Raw genomic sequence first — 24,075 nt, 5'->3', positions numbered from 1 at the left:
TTAGATTATTGATTAGTTTGTTGCTCCTTTTATCCACTTTTAAACCTGTGATGTCTGCAAACCAGTCCAAAATATTCAATTAACTATAATATAAAACATAGAAAAGCATCAAACCCTCACATTAAGCCAGTTGGAAGGAATACATGTCGAGTATTTCTGCTTCACAAACTACTCAAACAAGTAATTGAGAACTAAATCATTTGAAAACTAAATCAAACCCTCCCCTGCTCCTCTGATTGAAGGTGGACCTGCTCACCACTGAGCCAGTCGCTCACCTCGATGCTCTGACTGCTCTGCATCCTCACTTCATTTCACGAGGTTCAATTTCTGCGAGACGTTTGCCCGTTATCACTGCGGCTCATCACAGATGAGCTGGGCTCCATGAGGGACGATCAAGAGAGAGTGAGATCAGTCCACGGTGTGTGTGTCTGTGTGTGTCCGTGTGTGTGTGCGTCCGTGTGTGTGTGTGTGTGTCCCATGTCTCTGGAGAGAGAATTCTAATCCAGCAACACAGTGCTGAGAATGCTACGGGAGCAATTAGCAGCGGCGCGCTGCCTTTGATCAGCCTAATAATCATTCTTCTCACCTACTGTACCGCTGTCTGCATTCTGCGGCTCCAGAGATCACATTGTACACTGAGGAGCTCATTTTCGACGGTCTCCGTTTTCCCTCTCCAAGCCCCCAGCGGCTCTCTACTGCCACCAAGGTATAAAAAGACGGTACTTGTGCTGTAACTCCGCCGGGGAAGGTCCGATCGGGCTGAAATTTGGTATGCATGGTCCCGGTGGGCAGCTGCTCGTGACCACGGGGTCACTGATTTTTAAAAAAAGGGGTAAATTCGAAATAAAGGTCCCAGAGATTTGGTCTCTTTTCCGGATGACAGCCCAGGTCGACCCAGTCCCGAATATGTCCTTTTGGTCTCAGTACCCCCCAGGGATCACCCCGAAAAAGGCGTTTGAACGCGGCAGCCTCTGTGTGTTTTGACAGAATTGTCTGTTGTCTATTTGCACCATTACAAAAAACCATTAACCCCAGTCTTGTTTACGACGCGGCACTTATCACAACACGGCTTTTTCAGACCTTTAATCGTCTGAGGAAATATGACTGAGCACCTCTGATGCCCTCGAGCAAACACCCTGCTTCCACAGCGCTGTCTTCTGTTTACCACTCAGCAGCTCCACTGAAGCACTCGGGATTTACCTGAATGCCGAAGGGTAGCTTGACCTACTCCTTGTCTATTATTTACACGCGTCAAATTGACAGAAACCCACAGCCGATTGGACACACGTAAACAAAGAAGAGGAATAAAATGCTAGGTTGGTAATGGTAAGCGCTTCATTGGCTGTCGATTTGTCTGAGAATATGGGGAGTAAACATTATAAAGTCTGATGAAATAAATGCGAAATCAGAGATTGAACTGAATTACAAAGGTGAGTGGAACAGAGACGGTCTTCATCTTTGAATCGAACTCTCCAACAGATAGCTATCGAGCATATTTCCCAAATAACTATTGTGATAAACCAACCACACTTCAGCATTCGCACTACGGCGTCTCTCTCCACCCAACGCCCCATCAGACACAGATTTAGCCTCTTGGTTCTCCAACTGTGCATTCGCACGTCTGCCTGTCGATGTAACTGTGAACCGGGAAACAAAAACAAAACATTGACAAGAGCTGATGTTAAGGAGGGCTGAGTGTGATTTAACTCCAGGGTAAATAAAGATGTCGGTCACACGACTCCCTTTTCTCTCTCTCTCTCTCTCTCTCTCCCTCTCCCATCTCTCTCTCTCTCTCTCCTCACTCAGACAAACCGTGCAGACTGTGTTTGTTGACGGGGATGCAGCATGAAGATACAGTACCCCAATCTGCATCCCATCACCAGTGAGAGAACTGTGAATACATCAGAGCTCCCCGAGGAGTCAATCCTGAATCTCTGTGGGACACTAAGTTCTTTCTGAGGTCACCAACCCGCTGCCATCTTCCTCAACAATCTGTTCCTGTGGCTGACACTGTGAACGCTGCCAGAAGCCGCAGACACTCTTATTCAGGTTAAGGCGGCTTTATACTTTCAGTTACATGTGAGAGAAGAGATCAGGGGTCAAAGACTATCAAATACACAGAATTATGTCATATTGAACGCGATCTAGACTCCTCCCATGAAAAGTTCCCAAAACAGGAAGCACAAAACGAATGTGTTGATCAACTGAGAGCTACAGCTTAAAGATTCTGACCACGGTCCCGATGTCTGCGGTTAGGGTTCTCTAAATATTGATACCTCGATTGGCCATCGCCGTCTCAATGATGTCCAGCGTTGGGTCGTCTTCACACAGGTCGTACGGCATGTTCCCATCAGAGTTGACCGCGAGCAAATCTGCCGCGCTGAGAGAAACGAGAAAGTTGTATAAGTTAAACGGTGTGCATTATCTGTAATCAAAATATAAATAACATTGTACATACAAGATTTGAAATATTGAAAAGCTTTTGTTAAAAATAAAAATAAACATTAAAGCTAAATATAATTCTCCGATAATTGGTTTGTTTACATCAGCAGTGCTTTTGATCATCCTAGTAAAATGCCTGTATTTTATAATGGAAAAAATAAGCTGATCCATAACTAAAAGTATTGGCGAAATAAATCTGTTTGAGCACTAATTGATGATTCTGATTAAATTCTTTCAATTCTGAACAAGTTGGCCTGCCTTATTCAACATTTTTGAATCAGTAATTTCACTGGGGATGATGAGTCCGAGTGATATAATGAGTGGACCGACAAGTCCTGCATGGTAACAGATGGCAGCCGTGTGGCTGAATATGTTGTGTGTGTTTCTAGTTGTTACACGAAGGCAGACACAGTGTGAGTGTTCACATACGGCCACTGTGGAACAATGTGTAAGTATCTCTGTACAGAATGTCTTCCATATGTTCAGATGTGAATGTGTCAGAAGACAGAAACACACGAGGACGTTATTTTACTCCTGAAAAACCTGAATCAGCATTATTGAATTATGCATCACATTTACTGAACAAAGACAGCTAATAACGGATTTGTTAATCATTACTTGCCCTCGAGCTGCGAGACAATTACATATTATTGACTGTGAAGATACTGTATGATGATTTCACATTGTACCAAATTCTGTCTTAATTAAGGTCTCAGAGAAAATTGTAAAACTGTAGCTTATCAGATGTAAAAGTCCAATTAAATGTACTGAATGGCAATTTGAATGCATTATAAGCAATTTTCCATATCACTACATAAACTGATATCAGAAAAGTCTGGTTAACTAATAATGATTTCAACAGTATCTGCCTGCCCCAATAGATCCAAGGTTTGTTTACCACACCTGGTAAATCGTAAAAAAAAAAAATAATGATACTAATTACAACGCAATCATTGTGTTTCTTCTACTGCTATTAGAGTTTGATCGTCTTGCCATTGCTTTGAGTCTCTTGGTGCTTGAACATCAATTTCTGCTCCTCCAAGTTGCAGCTTCTGTTGTTTTAGGAACATAAACACCTAATTTCTCCTGCCCAGAACAGAATTAAAAAAACAAATTCATAGTTTCCTGTAAACTGCCTGAAGTGGCCCACTGGGAAAAGTGGTTGCAATAATTTCAGACTGTGGTGTGTGAGTTTTTCCTCTAGAAAGCACTTAGCGCAGGCAGTTAGTGCTGCCCACCATTAAGTCGGATGAGCAGCCAATAACGATTTGTCCAGCCGGTCAATGCTAACTTTAAACTAACTTCACCTTCAGACTCTTAGGGGTGAAGCGTGCATCAAAGTGTTGAAATCAAACTCATTACCGCCTGGGGAATTTTGTTTTTCTGACGCATCAGCACCTGGTTATCAGCAAAAACTCGGATGTAGTTTTTAGATGATGTTTCAAACCGGAGTTCTCATATAATACTCCCTTCTGACTTGAGCTGAAGTGCTCTTTATTTCACTTCCGCTCTAAAACGCTGGAAAGCGCCGACATCTTACTGTGCAATGAGGACCTTGACCAGTCCTGCGTGGCCACAGGTAGCAGCGGCGTGCAGCGGCGTCCACAGCTCGTTGTCCTGGGCGTTGACGCTGGCTCCTCGGTCCAGAAGGATCTTCACCATCTCCTCATAGTTATCTATACAACACTGGAGTGAAAAAGAAAATTATATTGTCGGTGCTTAAATATTTGCTGATGTAATACCTCAGATTACATTAGATATAGGAAAAAGGTGGGGAAAAGGAGTACAATATTTATAAAGATTGATATTAAGTGAACATGAAAGCAAGACAGAAGATGAAAATTGTGTAACAGATATGAGTTAACCCTTTGCATCACGTGAAATGCATGCGCTCCACATTGTATTATTCTCAGGCTGATGTTGCACGTGATTCTTCCAGTGAGTAAGCCGTGGAGCATCGATGCAGCTGCACCTGAATCATCGCAGGAAATGGATGAAAAGAGACTCGTTGACACAAAGAGCACAAACGAATGAGAAGTCCATTACAAAGTCAAACCCAGTCTCCTCAAAAATTCGTTAGCGCATATTGCAGAGTGCAAAACTGAGAAACCATGAAGCCAATTTGGACACAGTCATAACTCACAGCCATCCACAGTGGCAAAGATTGAGGCAGGAAGTATGTTCCTTGTTAAACTTTGGTGTGATTAAAGGGTGGGGCAGAAGGAGAATGTTTCCATCCTCCCATCTAGCTGCTGTCAGCAACAGCAGTTTTCTCCATCAGAGCTAATGGGTATGAGTGTATGAAGTGAGAAAAGAGAGAGAGAGAGCGAGAGAGAGTGCAAGGAGCAGATGTGGAGTCATAAAATGGGATTATTTTGTCACAGCGGAGGGTTCAGAGCTTGTTTTCAGTCTGAAAGGGGCTGATCAGCAAAAACCAAAGCTATTATATACATACCTGCAAACTCATGAGGGGTGAAAAAGGTGACAACGGTGGGGGTTCTCTGCTCTGACTAAGTCAGTGCCCACAAACCCTTCTAATAAGAATAATATATATATATATATATATTAGGGCTGTGAAACGATTACAATTTTTAATCGGGTTAATCACAGGTTTTTGTGGATTAATCATGATTAATCACATATTACCGATATTCTCGGTATATTTTGTGAGAACATAGAGATTTATGACAAAAGACGGATATATACATTTATACATTCTTCTATACAATGGTGCTGCAACTCAGCAGTTATTTAGCAGTTTTCTTCCATATGGAACATTAATACATCTTCATCCTAAACAGAATGTTTAACCCTCCTGTTACCTTTCGGGTCAATTTGACCCCATTCAATGTTTAATGTCGGTGTTCTTTGGGGTCAATTTGACCCCAGGCTGTTTTTCACTGTGTCAAACATATCAGAAATATCAACTTTTTTATTTATTTAAAGGGCTATTTAGGTAGTCAACAAACAAACATAAAGTACCTCTCACTTAAACTTGGGAAGCAATATTAATTCTAATAATTTTCTGGAGGTTTTAATTGCTGGGGTCAAATTGACCCCGAGGGTAAAATATGTTAGTAAATGTAAAGGTAACAGGAGGGTTAAACAGAACATGTTTCTCTTGTTTTTCAACCATTAACTCCACCATGACACAATCTAAAGGCCTCTAGTCTTCCTCTAGCAGCTGCTGAGGCAAACTGACTGTGTGGGTTTTCTTCATGAACTGGGCCGTGATGAAAGGGACGGCGGGGACACCGCTGCAAAGCTGAAACCTCACCGGCCCGGACAGGTGGACAGATTGACAAGTAACTTTTTTTTTGCTCGGTCCCGATGCGCGCGCCCGGAGCTCTGTGGGGCGCGAGACGGAGATCGATAAGTGTTAACGCAACGCGAAGAGACAGAAATGACATGCTGCTGTGGAGATACGATCAACAACAGACGTTTAGTTTCATAAAAGAACAAAGACGTGCTCTAGAGAACATGTCAGGGGCCGGCCAATCTTTCTAATGTCATGCGATCTACCGACACTACGCCGCGATCGACTGGCAGGTCGCGATCGACGTGTTGAGACCCTGATCTACAGGAAGTAAAAGTCGTAACAAGGTTTCCGTAGGTGAACCTGCGGAAGGATCATTACCGATGAACAGACCGTCTGCATGAGAGCGGACAGAGTTCAGATTGAAGTGGTGTATTGGAAGCTCATTTTGCAAGTGACTTTTTTTTCGTCCCGACGACCAACAACAGACGGATTGGAAGCTCATTCTGCGCATGCGTTAAATGCGTTAAAAAAAAAAAAACTAGTTAAACCTGTAATTGAATTAACTGAGTTAACGCGTTCTTTTTCACAGCACTAATATATATACAGTATATATTAATAGAATAGTTACAACACCTTGAAAGATGATGGTGAACTCGGTAAGATGGCCGCCACACCTTGAAATATTCAGTAATATTTATTTTGCATGGGCCCAGGTGTGAATAGGAGCGAGGCCCATTCAGAGAAATCTCTACGGCCCACTTGAGCGACAATCACACAGGTTAACAAGTCCCACGTTACACTATTTTACAAATCAAGTAACTTCCTGAATGTTGTGCACTTGAACACTTTTTTAATTTCTAAATTATGTAAGAAATTAATTCCTTGTGTTCCTCTTTTATCCAATAATATATAATATATAATAAACCTTCCCACCCACCCTGTCTGTGATATCTCATCAGAGGCCCCCACCCCGGGAAGTGGCTGAATGGAGAAGGGGTGGAGGGGTTTCTGTGAGATTCACAGACTGAATTCCTGCTTGAAATCACTCTATATACAGACTCTGGTTCGCTGCTCCGTGACGTCACTAGTGACGTCACAGCACAGAACCAAAGGAAATGTCATGTGACAATGTTTCCATGGCGACGACTAGGTCACGGAGATCGAAGGCACTAAACCTGTTTAAACTTTAAAACACGGGACACAACATGTAACTATCTAATCTTTCATGGAACAATGTAATTCTCAGGCCAGCAGAACATTGTACAATGGTGCTAAAACGCTAGCGCGCGATTAGCATCCGCTAGCTAAACGGCGCTAACTGTCTTCACTTTAACTTCTACACAGTTAATAACTGTCAAAATATAAAAGCGAGCGAACATAACATTAATATATATAATATGGTGCTTATGTACGTTTCTCACCAGTAAACACCAAGACACTCGCATCAACAGCTGCGTCACTGTCTGTGTTACGCTGGTCTATCTTGTTTGTTTAAGACAAGAATTGCGGCACCAGTCATGGCAAACCCCGCTACCGCCCCTACTGGCGAACACAAGTATAACAACATTTACAAATCATTCAAATTAGGAAAAATGGAAAAGCAGCACATCTTCAAATTTAAGAATCTGGAACCATAAAATGTTTTTTTTAATTATTTAAAGTGAAATTATTATCAACAATTGTTTTCTTTTTTTCCTCTCTTAAGCAACTAATTGATTAATCTAATAATATTTTAGCTGAACTTTGGTAGTTTTACAACAAAATGTATGAAGTAGAAATATTATTAATGATATAATGATAGTAATAAAAAAATATGCGTTGTCATTATATATTATATGGTTAAAGTCATTCATAAACCAACTTCCCTTTCTTTGGCCGGAACAACAAGGACTCGTGAGCTCTGCTGAGCCATGACTCTGTTCCCTGAGTCTGTTCTGCCTCTACCTGGCTGTCACTAACATTATAACTTCTATACGATACCTGCCATAAATATCATGATACCAGAATTCGATACAATACCATAAAACAATATGATACCATAAATACGATACTGGTATATTTATCTATAATTGTAATAAATAAAACATCTGTATGGTTAAATTTTTACCAACTTTTTCAACACTTAACAAATGGCAGTATTATTAGTATTAATACAGCCAGATATTAATGAAACTACATGGTTCCATCATAGCATTGATTATACACTATGAGGCCTTTAGTCAGTATCTGACCAGATGATACAGAGTTCATCAGGATGAGCAGCTGTATAGTTACATAACTTTACAGACCGTCTGCCTTGGAGACAAATAACTGAAACATTTCACTTCTGGAATCATCTTTTTCTTCTTTTTTTTAAAGCTGAAGACTTTGAGTCTCAAAAGCTCCGCCACTTGACGCCACTCGCTGTGCGCGCTGCGCAGCGCATTGCGTGCAGACAGCTTGACACGGAGCAGCGTGTGCGCTCTGATCGCGCGCTCTTTTAATGAAGTATTGACACTAACAATATGCTAAATCACATTGTGTTTAACGTACGGGTACTTTGTTAGTGTCGATACACCGTGCAGCGTGACAGCAGCAGATGTAGCGGGCTAACATTCAAGCTAACCTAAACCCCCTCAACGCTGTGGACATCTGAACGCTGATTGGCCGAGACGCGACACGTCCCATCAAAGAAGTTTTATTGCGAAGAGCACCACATCGCATTTTCTCCGTGTCTCACTGCAATCTCATAAACGCCGCCCCCCCCCCCCCCCCCCCAAAAAACAAAAACTCCTCGGATCTACACGATTCACTTGGATGACCTATTTTGACTTCAAAACGGTGAATTTCACCGAAAGGTGACACGTTTGCAGGTATGTATATAAAGTTGTGGGTTTGAATTTGATGTATCAAACATTATGTCGGGAGCCCCCTTCACTCGATTGTATGTATAGCATATCAAAGAATAAATGGCATACAAATTCTTCTTGGTTTCCAGAAACAGTTCCATGTTTTTTAGTGTTTATTTTACCGCAGAGCATTCACTTTTGTGAAAAGCCACTGGAGTGTTGGCAGCTCTCGACTCTCTCGTGGGCTTTGAAATGAAAATGAGTGATCTGTTCGAATAAATGTTAAATCTGCTGACTGCTGTTAATCCCGTTATGTTTCTGCCCACAAGATTTAAACAAAGTGGGGAAAATGAGGGGAAACTGTTGGCAAAAAAACAGAAAGAAAAGAAACAAATAAGTCTAACCACTTTATGAAGCACTTAAGCCCAAATTATTCCTCTAAAGTTACAAAAGTAGAGCCTCTGAAACGTTTCTGTAATTCTTTGTCTTTTTCACAAGCCCCGAAAAAGCTCTGTGTTCTGATTTAGCGGGTCCTGGTTCAATCAACAGCCAAGGTGGATAACTTCAAGTTTCTGTAGAAAAATAACAACATTTTGGTAGAAATTGGCAGAGTCTACATCTTGTTTTAAACTCCCCATTTTGCGTCTTCAGGTTTGTTACGTACACAGAGAAGAAGATGCAAGTAGAAATATTGTCCTTTAATGTGTGCCAGATGGCCGTAGTGAACATGCAGGCTGGAATTATCTTCAACGGTTTCTACTTCGAACACGTCTACCTGTCTCTTGGACCCCATCCCGACGAGGCTGCTTAAAGACGTTTTGCCTTTAATTGGCGGCTCTCTATTAGATATTATCAATGTGTCTCTGCTAACAGGCCACGTACCACACTCCTTCAAAGTGGCTGTTATTAAACCTCTCCTGAAGAAGCCCACTCTGGATCCAGAGGTGTTGGCTAACTACAGACCGATCTCTAACCTCCCCTTCCTCTCCAAGATCCTTGAGAAAGTGGTCGCAAATCAGTTGTGCGACTTTCTACATCATAATAGTTTATTTGAGAAATTTCAATCAGGATTTAGAAAACACCACAGCACCGAGACGGCACTGGTGAAAATTACAAATGACCTCTTAATGGCAGCAGATAAAGGACTCTCTCTGTCCTGGTCTTGTTAGACCTTAGTGCTGCATTCGACACCATTGACCATGACATCCTGTTACAGAGACTGGAGCAGTCGATTGGCATTTCAGGCACGGCACTAATTTGGTTTAAATCCTATTTATCAGATCGATCTCAGTTTGTATTTGTAAACGATGACGCCTCGATAACCACCAACGTTAATCACGGAGTTCCACAAGGTTCTGTGCTTGGACCAATTTTATTTACTTTATACATGCTTCCTTTGGGCAATATTATCAGGAAACACTCCATAAACTTTCATTGTTATGCAGATGATACTCAACTATATTTATCGATAAAACCAGAGGAGAGCAACCAACTCGGTAAAATTCAAGCATGTCTTAAAGACATAAAAACATGGATGACCTGCAACTTCTTGATGTTAAACTCAGACAAAACCGAAGTAATTTTAATCGGCCCTGAGCACCTCAGAGATCAATTATCTGGTGATGTGGTTTCTGTAGACGGCATTGCCCTAGCATCCAACACCACAGTAAAGAATCTTGGTGTTATCTTTGATCGGGACTTGTCCTTTAACTCCCACGTAAAGCAAATCTCAAGGACTGCATTCTTTCATCTACGTAATATTTCAAAAATCAGGCAAATCTTGTCTCAAAAAGATGCAGAAAAATTGGTTCACGCGTTCGTTACTTCGAGACTGGATTACTGCAACTCCTTATTATCAGGCTGCTCTAATAAATCTCTTAGGTCCCTCCAGTTGATCCAGAATGCTGCAGCTCGTGTTCTCACTAAAACTAAGAAAAGAGATCACATCACTCCTGCACTAGCTGCTCTGCACTGGCTACCCATAAAATCAAGAATCACTTTTAAAATTCTTCTCTTAACCTACAAAGCCTTGATTGGTGATGCTCCATCATATCTTAAGGAGCTTGTAGTACCATATTGCCCCACTAGAGAGCTACGCTCACTAAATGCGGGACTACTTGTAGTTCCTAGAGTCTTAAAAAGTAGAATGGGAGCCAGAGCCTTTAGTTATCAAGCTCCTCTTTTATGGAACCAGCTTCCAATTTCAGTCCGGGAGGCAGACACAGTCACCTCGTTTAAGAGTAGACTTAAGGCCTTCCTCTTTGTCAGAGCTTATAGTTAGGGCTGAATCAGGTTTGCCCTGGTCCAGCCCCTTGATATGCTGCTATAGGCTTATAGCTGCCGGGGGACGTGTAGGATGCACTGAGTACCTATCTCCTCTTTTTCTCTCCTTAAGGATGAATTTTCATCTCTCAATCACACGTTACTAACTCTGCTTTCTCCCGAGTCCTTTTGCCTTCACGTCTCATGGGGTCATCGGACCCTATGAGACGGCATAGATCCTATCTGCCTGATGGATCGTCTGGGTCGTGGAATTCCTGCTCATGACTACGCCACTGTCCTGTTGAGACTCCGCCCACTGTTGAGACTCCGCCTCCTCCCCACCGCCATCTGCCTGATGGATCGTGGAGGTCTCCATCGTGGAATATGCCTACTATGAACTATTCATACACTCTGTCATATTCATTGAATGTATTTTAACTCTAAATCTGTCCTTCTGTCCACATGACATCTATTGCATCTGTCCATCCTGGAGAGGGATCCTCCTCTGTTGCTCTCCTGCAGGTTTCTTCCCTTTTTTTCCCCCTGAAGGGTTATTTGGGAGTTTTTCCTGGTCCGATGTGAGGTTTTGGGGCAGGGATGTCTATGTGTACAGATTGTAAAGCACTCCGAGACAAATTTGTAATTTGTGAAATTGGGCTATACAAATAAACTGAATTGAATTGAATTGAATTGAACACTGGGTGCATCCATAGTCTCTTAATTGCATCCCTGTTTCCTTCACTCGTGTCTCTTCCTTGCATCTTAGTCCCTCCCACAGGGATGCATGGAGAGACACAAGGAAACCATGCGAGGAGAGAGGAAATGAGAAAATATATTTTAAGAGAAAGACGTTGTTTCCTCGGAAGCGTCACGTGAAGCGACATCGGGTTCTTATGACAGCGACGGCTGATTACAGCTGGATCAGCTGATCACAGCTGGATCAGCTGTCAGTCTGTGTTAACAGCTGGAGTGCGTGTGTCTGAACACAGGATCAGTATAAATGAATTGTTTTTACTCCTGACAGTTTTTAGTGAATATTCTAATAAAAATCCACTTTAAAAAAATGTATGAAAGTGATCGTATAATATGTTTCATTTGATTTAATGGTGTTAGACTACTATATATACAAATAATAAGGAGATAGTTATCATCCCTGTCAGAGTGGACCTGTTTTCTCTTTCTACTCTGTTAGTGTTTCCTCTCTCCAGCTCTCTCCGACTTTAATACAAGTTATTGAGGGAAATAACAGATCAATATTTATATAAATGAAAGAAGTTGTGTGTGGTCCTTTTGTTGTTCAGACCTACAATAAATATAAAAATAATAATAATTATAATAATAATATTTTAACCAGATGATAAATCAGAAGACAAGTCAAATACATAACTTCAGTCTAATCTGTGATCCGTCTCCACAGCAAACTCCAGCGATCAGTCCGGTCAGCTGATGAACAATGAGGGGACATTTTCCTCTCTTACACTACGTCTTTAAATACTCCATCACTCTGCAGATGCTCACCATGGAAACCGTGAGAAGCTGAGGTGCGCAGACAGTTTTTTTTAATGGATTTACATGAGGAGGATGAGCTGAAGGGCAATCTCTGGAGGTTTCTAGTATCTGAGCGAGAGAGCGAGTCACAGTGAGACAGCTAGAAAGGTGCAAACATTGATATAAAGAAACAGGGTGGAGATGCCAAGAAAAAGAAGCGGAAGCAGATCAGAAGATATTCTGAATCAGTCAGTTTGGAAAATGCAAACAAAGGCAGACTTTCCCCTTCAGCATCCTCTTGACGTCATTCAGACAGGCTAATGGCTCCAGTAGCCGAAAAAGGATGAGCAGAAAATGAGTCGTGTCATTTTCCACAGAACAGAACATGAAACAGCAGTTAAATGTACCAGCATGTACTAGATGTTACTTTTCTGACAGTAAATGTAATGCGTGTGGAGTGTTTAGTGTAATCCAGAGAGGAAGGACTGAGCACAGAAGAGGCGAGCAGATGTGTCTGTGGGATGATTTAGTGGCTGAGGCCGTCACCTTTGGTACATCCCTGCTGGCTTTGACACAAAACCTTCATCTGTCTTCTCGGTCACCTGTGATCCAACTCTGTCTCTGGCTGCCTACCGTCTGAGAAAGGATGCATCTTAATCGGAGAGCTTGAACCAATACAATTTAAAAAAAGACCACATTGACGTAAGGAGAAAATGAGTTCACTGGAGTTTTGTAGCACCGACTGTCAAAGCTATGCAGATAAGGAGGCTCAGACAGGAGTGTGTGTGTGGGGGGGGGGACATGAATTAATGTACAACACAAGAGAGGAAATGAAATTACTTCACAGATGCAGAGGACAGATAGCAGGAAGACAAATAAGAGGTGAAATGGATGTGTAGAGAACACAAAGGCGGACTGACTGGAACCACTACCGGGTGACAAGCACATCCTGCGGCGGCGTTTAGTCACGGTGAAAAAATGACATTGTATTGATTGCACATTTAATGCGATTTTACACACATTTTCGCAAATGAATTGTTGTGCATTTGTCTTCCCCGAGTCTGTTTTGACATTATTTTTTACTTAACTGACCACGGAACGAGCATCCATATTCAGCCACTATTGTTAACGAAGATGGTGTATCCTAAAGAAAAGAAGTGTGACTTGCGGATCATTTTCGTGGCAACAACTAGAAAACAACAGAAAATTGCATCTGGGCAAAACGTGGCCTGCTTACACACCTCGAAATGCCCATGTCTCACATTTCAAATGAGGTCTGCAGGGCTCAAGAACAGCTTCATGTGTCGGAAAAGCAGCAACCAAATCAGACATTTGCAGGCAGGAATATAATAATTATACATAGATGTGATATTTCTATGCCATAAACAGATCAATTAACTGGTGAAGCGTGGCTGAGATCGAGCTAAAGAGCTCGATCTCAGCCACGCTTCGATAAATACCTCTTTAAATCTGCATATTTCTTTTCGTGATGTGAAAAAACACAATCTTTAAAAGAAGATATAACTGAAAATAGAAGTAAGAAAGCTTTGCTCGACGGTTTTTTTTCTATTGCATTCTGACTGACTTGACCACTTTCTTTTGGAGGCTAACGTTAGCTCACTCTCGATATCTAGAGTCATTCCACCAAATGCATGTGTCTTCTGCTTTTGGGGAACTGCTTCAGACAGCCCATTAAAGATGAACCTGCCCTGACCTTTTTTTAAATGATGGTTTGCTAAAAGATTGTGTTGGAGAAAAAAAATAGCTCCATGATACTAAAAGCCCTCCGTCAGCACGAAAAAAGAAAAGAGAAAGACGAAAAATGTAAAGACTCCAGTGTGATGCTCAAGGATCACAGAAACTTAGGAGGAAGTTCACTTCGAAAGTTTCTCTTTTCTGAGTTTTTTCTAAATTAATCTGCGCCAGCCTTGATATGAAAGTTTTGTGTGCATAAAAATCACAGCTATTAATTCAGTTGGCCGCTACTGCCATTAATGCTCAGCAAAGGAAGGCCAGAGACGGACTGAGAGAGAAACGGTGAGTAAGATCTTCCTCTAAAGATCCCAAAAGCAGAAGTGGTACTGGTGTATTTGTGTCAACTACTTCCGGTGCAATGATGTCAAAAGAGCAGCAGGCACGATGAGTTCAAAGGAAAAGACGGACGAGCATGAATCACAAAATGTTACATTTGACCGTGTGTATCAGTGTGTGTGTATCAGTGTGTGTGTGTGTGTGTATCAGTGTGTGTGTGAAGGCATGACATACTTCTTCTCGATACACCTAAATGGTCATTTAGAGAGCAAGTTATAGATTTCATTTTCTGTCTGGGTCTGGTAATTGGCAAGCTTAGAGATATAATTCAGGGGAAATTAGCATTGCGAGACCTCGTGAAACTCACAAGAACAAGACTCTTAAGCGACATAAAAACATGTCAAAGACATCTTCTACCCTGATGGAGTAGCTGGTGTCTACATCTCCATCCTGCAGCAGATGTCATCAGAGACCGTAACCTACAGACCAGCAGACAACTAAACTCATCCCAACCTCCCTCTGAATAAACCCACGTACTCCAGCCCACCAGCCAGCTGACGAAACTAGTCTCTTAGCTTTTCGCTCTAAAATACCATTCACGCAAACTCACAAGCGAACTAGCACCCAAACTAAATTCTTTGCCTTCCCGTGTCGATCCCACCATCCTCCACCCTTCTTCCTCCTCTTGCCAACAAGACGACGAGGCAAACAAGGAAATAATGAAAAGCCTTCACACAAGGATGGGAGTGTGGCTCTGACAAAGGCTCAGATTATGCTGCTGGAAAACAACAGCAACAGTCTTGCTTGTGATCCGTCAGTGGGCTGAGAGGACCGGCGTCTGGGTTGAGGAGCAAAATGACAAGGAAATAACACGCTGATTGACAATTGTTGCCACGGCTCGTATTATGTGGGCTGTCGGTTCAGAGCTGGCCCTGAAACTGAAATACTGAGAGGTTAAACGGGCACAACCAGGACCAGGTGGCTGAGACTGCAGGAGGTGAAAGGATAAAAGGGTTTTTAAATTGAACATGCATGACAGGACTCATGCATATCATGAGGAGGGAAGAGGATCCACGTGCAGGAGCTCCAAGAGTTGTGAGCAGCAGGTGAGACGTAAAGAGTACGGTGGATGGTTTGTGGGATCAGTTTTAGCTTAAACCACGGTTGCACATCATTCACTGACCTCTTCGGTCAAGCTCCTTTACATATGGTATAATGGGACACTTGATCATGTCTAAGAAATATTTAAAAACATAATAACAACAGTAAAGTCCAGGAAAGACTAAATGAAGGGTTATTATAGAATTTGGTACAAGAACATACCGAAAGGCTGGTAGACTGAGTTTATAGTCCTCAAAGTCTGACTTTGAGGAAGAGATGAATGACTGATGAAAAGTCTGGGTCCACACAGGAATGCAGTCTCAAAAACTTCAGATCTCAACTCCTGCATCATTCGAGCAGTTAAAGGCCCGCTCACCTCTCTCTGCCCATCTCCATCTTGTCTGCATTCATATTTGAGTGGCTGAATCAGTGGAGTAAAATGTTTTTAAATGTGACGGCGTGTTGACGCTCTGGGTCATTGAGCCTGAAGCGAAGCACAAAACCTCAGAGCCAGATAAGAACGGCGACTCAACCAAAGATGGGACAACGGCGCTGGCTTGGGAGTGTTAATGCCGATACAAGTGAGGAACAAAAAGAAAGACGATCAAGGAGGCGGAACCCTCCGACTACATCGTGCTTAAATCTCCCCGTCATGAGTCAGCCCACCGTGGGCCTCCCAGCTGACTCGCTCTGCTGCGGAACAAAAGCCAACACCGGCCGTCATGCGACGATCTCCCTCAAAGCAAAGTCACGTTTCATCGGCTCAACAGATGTTTCTGTGCTGGTTGAAGTTCTGGTTTTAATAGCAGATGTGCTGCAGCACGTAGCTTTACTTTCAGCCAGGAGAAACCAAACATTACCTGCTGCCTCACATTCAAACTGCTACTGTCACTCCATTGTATCCACTGCTGCTATTATTATTATCATTACGCTTTTATTGTACTGCCCGCTACTATATTTTTTATTAGCCCTACTATAGATGTTGTGTTATTATTGTTGTGTCTGTCTCTTCTTCCCCCCCCCACCCCATCCCTCGCTCTAAAACAATCAAGTGGAGGCAGATGGACGCCCACCGAGAGCTTCGTTCTGCCTCAGGTTTCTACCCTTCTTCTTTCTTCTTGCCACTGTCGCCCCAGTTCTTTGCTCCTGAGGGAATGTTGTGTGTCTGTAAATGTTACAGTACAGTCGAGACCTGCTGAATGTAAAAAGCGTCTCAAGATTATTTAACTTAAATGATTTGAATAAATAAATCAAATTGAAAATTAAAGCTGACCACCAGCAAACCAGCGGGGGCTTTTATTGTGGAGCTGCCGAGGCATATGCGATATATTGGTAGTGGCGGTGGTGGAGCTTTTTTTTGGCAGCGCTACTCTTCGCAAAAAAATGAGATTCCATATTGCAGGAGAGATACAGCAGAAGAAAAGACAGCACCGTGTGAGATCAAGAGCAACATCTTTTACCTCGACATGCTGTCTGCTGGAAAACCCATCGCACGACTTGGTTCAAGTATCAAACAATTAAAAACTGTGTTCAGCTCTTACACTCCTTCACATCGTCCCATTGTGATCCTGCCAGCAAGCTGTGGAAAATCAGATGTTCTCTGTCAGAACTCAAGCATATGAGGAATTCAGTTTGTCTCAAGGGCTGACGGGGTAAATATTGAAGTGTGTATACACAAGGCGTGTTAGTATGTGTGTGTGTGTGTGTATGGGGGGGAGGGCAATCTGGCACATACAGTTCCCCCGAAAGCCATCTCTGGATTAATGTCTCCCATCAGTGAGGTGATACCAACCCTAGATCGCTATGACATCTCATTTAGAGAAACATCACCACCACTTCACCATATGACGGATTGAGTGTGTGTGTTTGTGTGTTTGTGTGTTTGTGTGGGAGTGTGTGTCCATCCCTGCAAGAGACACACATGGATGAATTCCCCCATGTGCGGTTCTGTGTGTATTGTGTCTCGCCTTGAATGGCTTCATTTGTCAAAGTGAAGCGGGAGTGCAAAGGTCTCATCTTGAAGACAATGTGCAGGCCGGACCGTCCAAATAGCAGATTATCGGGTAAACACACATTCAAAGCCCAAAAGGTCAATTCAACCTTTTGGCAGCGAACGGCCCACGGCATTTAAAAAAAACCACCATTCCCACCGGTGGTGACTGATGGACTTCAATTTTCTCTTCCCCTTGTTCATTTGGCTGCCTCCCAGCAGGAGCCAGAGTATTCGGCTTTGAGCAGCCGAGAGGGAAAGAGAGGCGGCGGAGCGGAGAAAGAGGAGATAAATTGTCAGCTGTGTACAACTATAGAGGAGAGGAGAGAGAAGAGGGGAGCGGAGGAGCCAGAGGCATCAAATCGATTGTATGAATTCATGCTTTCGGAATTTTCCTTGATAAAACGCAATGATTTTCCCGTTAAACGTGGTTATTACGCTACAGAGCAGCCACTGCTTTACTGACCTCCTGTGGAAGTTCATTGTCAATAAAACAACGCTGGCAAATGAAAAAGCTGGAGCCGAAACAGCCGACTGCTGGCTCCTCTTCAGAGAGTTGTGTTGAAGCGAGAGCGTCGGCATCGCAACCGCCGCTCGAGAGACGACAGGGAGCATGCTAACACATAATCATAGTGCGACCAGAAGAATGTGTTCTTAGCTTCAGCTCAAGGGTCTGATGCTTTCATTGAGATATGTTTAGACTGGTCTGGAGTGTTTAGTCTTCTTTCTTTTGCTCTGAGATTGATTCATAGCAGTACAGACTTATTTTAGGCCTACGAAGTTAGCCACCCTTCCATGATGACGACTCAGAACTAACAACTATGTCTCCATGGTAATAATATGTCTCACCTGCTGACCGGGGCCACCAAATGACAAAAATAGAAAAAGAGTCAAACAGCTCATCATTTGAGGTTTGCTAACATTTTAATGGAACAAGTATTTTTTTTAGAGAGTTACCTGTACCTGTTAACGTGATGAAGATACAGTATCTCAGCTCTGCTGCAGCTCGGCACTGCACTGAGAGTTTGTATTACTGGAACACTCTTTGCTGATTTGCTTTGATTACAACAGTAAAATGATCACGCAAAGTGTTGGAATCATCCAGAAGAAAATCCTGTTCAGCCGAATATTAGTCTGAGCTGAGCCGAAGTCAAAGACTTGATTTGACGGTTGTACTTTCTTGTGTCACCCGATCTGGAGTCTGAACAACTGTTCACCCTGAGAGGCCGTGTGTGCTGTGCTGACAGGAAAAGGCTTAAAGAGGAATGAAGGAAAGTTATTTCAAATAAAACGACTGATTTGTGATAAATGAGACATGTAATGATTCATTACACACGCAGACAACTCACTGATTAGTTTTGAGTGACTGAGCATTGATTTGGAGATGGAAGCTTTGATTTTAATGCCTGTAATACTTCTAATTAGCAACTGAACATGAGCCTGATCTCATATGTCAATTTCCTGCATCAAAATGGAACAGTTTGCCCAATGCTGAACAATTTTCCTCACTAATAAAATCATTTTTTCAGTCTCAAAAAACCTCAACACTATTCTGCACAAGGCACTTTAATTCATATTACCAAGTAATCACTCCAGGAAATGTAGATTTCAACAAGACTGAGCTGGTAATGGTAAAGCTGGAGGTCATTCATACAAGTTTAAAAGGAGCAATGGTGCAAAAACAAGAGATGTGGAGAAGAAACAGAATAAACTCAAGAAAACAACAAACTCTCTGAAAGGCAGGTCAAGTCCTTTTTTAAAATTTTTTTATCAAATGTAATATTGACATTGAGGAGTCATATTAGTTTGGAAGAAGACAAACAGATGAGAAAGAAAAACTGTTATAAAGCAATTTCGTTATTTTGTCTTCTGATAATTAGTGCAAAATGTATTAGACATTTTGTACATAAACATCTAAATTCCATGTTTAGCTGCGTAAGGAGATTAGAATTGAATTTCAATTGGCTTAAAAAATCCCATGTGAAAATGTGTAAATTAATTTTGGAGGATGCATCATGCACAAGGCTTCGCGAAGACACCAGACTGCAGTCCTTACCCACGGGAAGCCGGCATTATGCTCCATTCACTTTATGAATCCTCATAAGTGGCTGTGGTTTATTAATGACTGTATTATAAGTATATGAAGTGCCTGAATCAATAAAGCGCAAGTAAAAGTACCACACTCTTACTTACTGTCAGCTTCACTGAAAAGGGTTTGCTGGAAATTCTGCTATAATATAGACAGTTTCTTTTAAATGCATGTGTGATTCATCATCAGATACTCATTTGGCCATTGTTATGCAGATGATACTCAATTATATCTATCAATCAAACCAGAGGAGACAAAACAGCTCGCTAAAATTCAAGCATGTCTTAAGGATATAAAACATGGATAAGTACCTATCTCCTCTTTTTTCTCTCCTTAAGGATGAATTTTCATCTCTCAATCACACCTTACTAACTCTGCTTTCTCCCCGGAGTCCTTTTGACTTCACGTCTCATGGGGTCATCGGACCTGAGACGGCATAGATCCGATCTGCCTGATGGATCGTCTGGAATTCCTGCTCCTGACTGCGCCACTGTCCTGTTGAGACTCCGCCCACTGTTGAGACTCCGCCCTCCTCCTCCCACCGCCATCTGCCTGATGGATCGTGGAGGTCTCCATCGTGGAATATGCCTACTATGAACTATTCATACACTCTGTCATATTCATTGAATGTATTTAAACTCTAAATCTGTCCTTCTGTACACATTACATCTATTGCATCTGTCCATCCTGGAGAGGGATCCTCCTCTGTTGCTCTCCTGCAGGTTTCTTCCCTTTTTTTCCCCCTGAAGGGTTATTTGGGAGTTTTTCCTGGTCCGATGTGAGGTTTTGGGGCAGGGATGTCTATGTGTACAGATTGTAAAGCACTCCGAGACAAATTTGTAATTTGTGAAATTGGGCTATACAAATAAACTGAATTGAATTGAATAACTGCAACTTCTTGATGTTAAACTCTGACCTAACTGAAGTTATTTTACTCGGCCCTGAGCGCCTCAGAGATCAATTATCTGGTGATGTGGATTCTGTAGACGGCATTGCCCTGGCATCCAACACCACTGTAAAGAATCTCAGCGTTATCTTTGATCGGGACTTGTCCTTTAACTCCCACGTGAAGCAAATCTCAAGGACTGCATTCTTTCATTTACGTAACATTTAAAAAATCTGACACATCTTGTCTCAAAAAGATGCAGAAAACCTGGTACGCACGTTTGTTACTTCTAGACTGGATTACTGCAACTCCTTATTATCAGGCTGCTCTAATAAGTCTCTTAGGTCCCTCCAGTTGATCCAGAATGCTGCAGCTCGTGTCCTCACTACAACTAAGAAAAGAGATCACATCACTCCTGCACTAGCTGCTCTGCACTGGCTACCCGTAAAATCAAGAATCACTTTTAAAATTCTTCTCCTCACCTACAAAGCCTTGATTGGTGATGCTCCATCATATCTTAAGGAGCTTGTAGTACCATATTGCCCCACTAGAGAGCTGCCTCACTAAATGTGGGGCTACTTGTAGTTCCTAGAGTCTTAAAAAGTAGGATGGGATCCAGAGCCTTTAGTTATCAAGCTCCTCTTTTATGGAACCAGCTTCACCTTCAGTCCGGGAGGCAGACACAGTCACCTCATTTAAGAGTAGACTTAAGACTTTCCTCTTTGACAGTCTTATAGTGAGGGCTGGTGTCCCGGAGTCCTTGTGACTTCACGTCTCTAGGGTCCATTGGACCAAGCTGGTTTTCTAATGCCATTTGTCATGGAAAGCAGACTCATTGCAGACACTAATACTAATAAAACTTAGCAATACATATCTGCATTCATTTTGTTTTGTTTTGCACACGTTATTGTTGTTTTGAAACAATATGCAGTGTAAAACTCAGTAAAACTCTTTATTGGCAAATATTTGAATTTGTTTTGTTTAGTTTTTCACAGATTACAGCTTCATTGCAGTCCCAATTAGCTATTTATTTGCCAAATATTAGTTATTTTTTGCACAGATAGAACTTTGTTTGCATTGTTCTAACGAAGTGATTGCACTTTTCTTTTTGTGTCTAATGCAGCAATCTGGTTTCCTTGTGATTGCAATTTTCTTTATTCTATAATTTGAAAGTCACAAAAAGTAATTTTATTAGACAATTTTGTTACAATTTCGTTGGGGCAGTGGGGCAGGAACATTTGTCTTCCACCGGAGTGGGAGGGGCAGAAAAAGTTTGAGAACCAGTGGCGTAAGAACAGAGGAAGTCGAGGATCAAACACAATTTCTCATTTAGTTTACCTGATGCAGAGCGGTGAGGCCGTCTTCATTGCAGAGGTCCGGACTCACATTGTTCTTCAGCAGGTAGCGTACTGGTGGAAAAGACAGAGAGAAACACATAAGTGGAAATGGAAGTATAGAATACTGGAGAAATACTTACATTTCGGAACCAGGATTTCCTTCATTCGGCTTGAATAACTGCATTCATCACCAGTTCAACACTATTTTATAGCTAGAAACTGAAAAATATTCAGTTTGCTTTCACATTTTAAGAGACATCTGTGTTGTGTGGTGATACGACCACAGTCAGTTAAAATGAATATTTTGATTAAGATGTACAGAAAAACAAAACAGGAATCTCGAATTGCCCTCACCCTAACCCCGTGACATCGCGAATCAATCTCGCCGTGTGATCGAGATGCATCCCTGCAGAAATTTCAATCCCTCAAATGATCAGCCCAGCCCAGATGTTACCCAACTGCCCTTGGAAATATGGATGAATGTTGGGTGATGGCGAGGGGAAGAGGATGATGTAATGATGCTTGGGATTACACTGTTTGTCAGCCTCACAATCCTAAAAGATAAACGCTCGGCCCAGACCCTGATTCATAAACACATCAGCTAACACAGCTGCCTCGCTGCCGGGGCCGCTGAACCTGCTGGCCTGAGCAGGAAGTGGCGGTGGCACACGGCGGGGCTCCTCTCCACGCCAATATTATCCCCTGTTTTTGGCAGAGCTGCCATCTGCCTTTGTCTCAAAGAGACAAAAAAGAAGCACACAAAAAACGAGCGAGTGGATCAATCAGGTTGTGACACTGAAAGAGAGATGAGAGAGATTTGGGACGATAATGATCACATCTGTCCCTCAGACATAAACATGAAGTATGCCATATGTACAAAAAGAACAAATTGAAAGAGCTACATACACACACACACACACACACACACACCCACACACACAACCAAAAGCAGTACAGTAAAGACATTAATGTATGATGTCTGTGTGCTAAAAGTATCATCCTACTTTTAACGTACAATACGAACAATATTAATTGAATGAAATGGAAAAACACATGGTTGAATTAACTTGACCGACCTAGGGCTAGGCTGTATAAGGCAACCTAAACATTGTGAGGTTCCTACCTTTGTTCGAAAAAGATTTTATAAACTGGATCTCTTTGAATTTGAATTAAATACCAGTGGATCAGTCTCTCAACAAACAAATTACTATTTTTGTTATCACAGTTCTAGCTTATTATTTGTGCGGAATTTCCTCTTTTCTCTGTTTTATTCAATTAAAAACTAAATATCTTTTTCTTTTGGACTGTTGGCTTAACGAAACCATAAATTCAAGATGTCACTTTGTGTTCCCGGACTATTGTGATAAGCCGTTTTTTCTCTCTTTTCGGATAATATATAAACCAAATGATCCACCAATTAATCAAGAAAATAATCGACAGTTTAACAAGCAATGGAAATAACAGTCAGTCTGTGTAGTGAAGGCAGAACCTGAGCAGAGCGGCAGCTCCAGTCGTCCGCTGCTACACAGGAGATGGTTGGGCGGCACTCAGAGCCGAGCCCACAGAATGGATGTGAGTCACACATGAGAAAAAACTCTTCAGGTTGTGGTTGAGGCCACGAAGCACAAATGAAACAAGAGTCATTACGCAGCCGACTGAATTGATTGATTTCGTGTTCGGGCATGGCTGATTCTGTCAGACGGCAGTGAGACGACGCCTCGTCGAGACTTCAGTGAGTAAATCAGAGTGAAACGGAGCTCCGGTTTTAAATACACACTGTGCTGGTGCATGGACAATTCAAATATAGTATTACACTACACATGGTTAATCCTCCTTACACTGTGTTATCCATTTGAATAGCTATTTGCAGCACACACACACACACACACAGAAAATAATACACCGTTGTCCGAATACAAACACCTTCTGTCGTAAATGGCAGATGAGCTGGTACTTTGGGAGGGACTTTACTTCGCTTCCCATTTTTTTGGAGAAATTATTCTGAAGTTGAAAGCAGAGAGGAGTGGCCTGCATTTGATGTGATGGCTCATAAAAACGAGGCCGCGAGGTGACGACAACAAGATGTAAATGAATACTAGTTGCCCATTTGACAGGTCAGTATTAATGCACGGTGGCTGCGTGTCGCTGGAGTTTCCTCTAAGTGAAATGTTAGTGCTGCTTCTCGATAATGGCAGCCGGTCGTTACGGAAACACATGGTGCGATCCACCAAATGTGGCAGAGGGAGTGCTTTTTTAAGTAGATTGATGGAAACGCAGCCATCGCTCGTCTAACTCCATTATCCCACTTCCTGAATCCTGCAGCTATTAGACCTCAATTATGCTGCTGACAAGCATCACTGTC

At 42.2% G+C, this 24,075-nt stretch overlaps 1 protein-coding gene across 1 annotated transcript in view; it reads right to left on the bottom strand.

Moving 5' to 3' along the window:
• ppp1r16b (protein phosphatase 1, regulatory subunit 16B) overlaps positions 1-24,075 on the bottom strand; it is an 85,532-nt gene that overhangs the window by 7,270 nt on the left and 54,187 nt on the right. Inside the window, exons 3-5 of the mRNA XM_056436458.1 lie at positions 21,715-21,785; positions 3,983-4,128; positions 2,277-2,380 (exon numbers count right to left, since the gene is read on the bottom strand). Of these exons, the coding sequence (XP_056292433.1) occupies positions 2,277-2,380; positions 3,983-4,128; positions 21,715-21,785 (321 nt within the window). The remainder of the gene's footprint in view (positions 1-2,276; positions 2,381-3,982; positions 4,129-21,714; positions 21,786-24,075) is intronic.

This window comes from Pseudoliparis swirei, chromosome 18 (assembly GCF_029220125.1).
Source record: "Pseudoliparis swirei isolate HS2019 ecotype Mariana Trench chromosome 18, NWPU_hadal_v1, whole genome shotgun sequence".
Taxonomy (NCBI): domain Eukaryota; kingdom Metazoa; phylum Chordata; class Actinopteri; order Perciformes; family Liparidae; genus Pseudoliparis; species Pseudoliparis swirei.
Note: the sequence above shows the minus strand (reverse complement) of the source record. Positions and strands in the feature narration are given on the sequence as shown.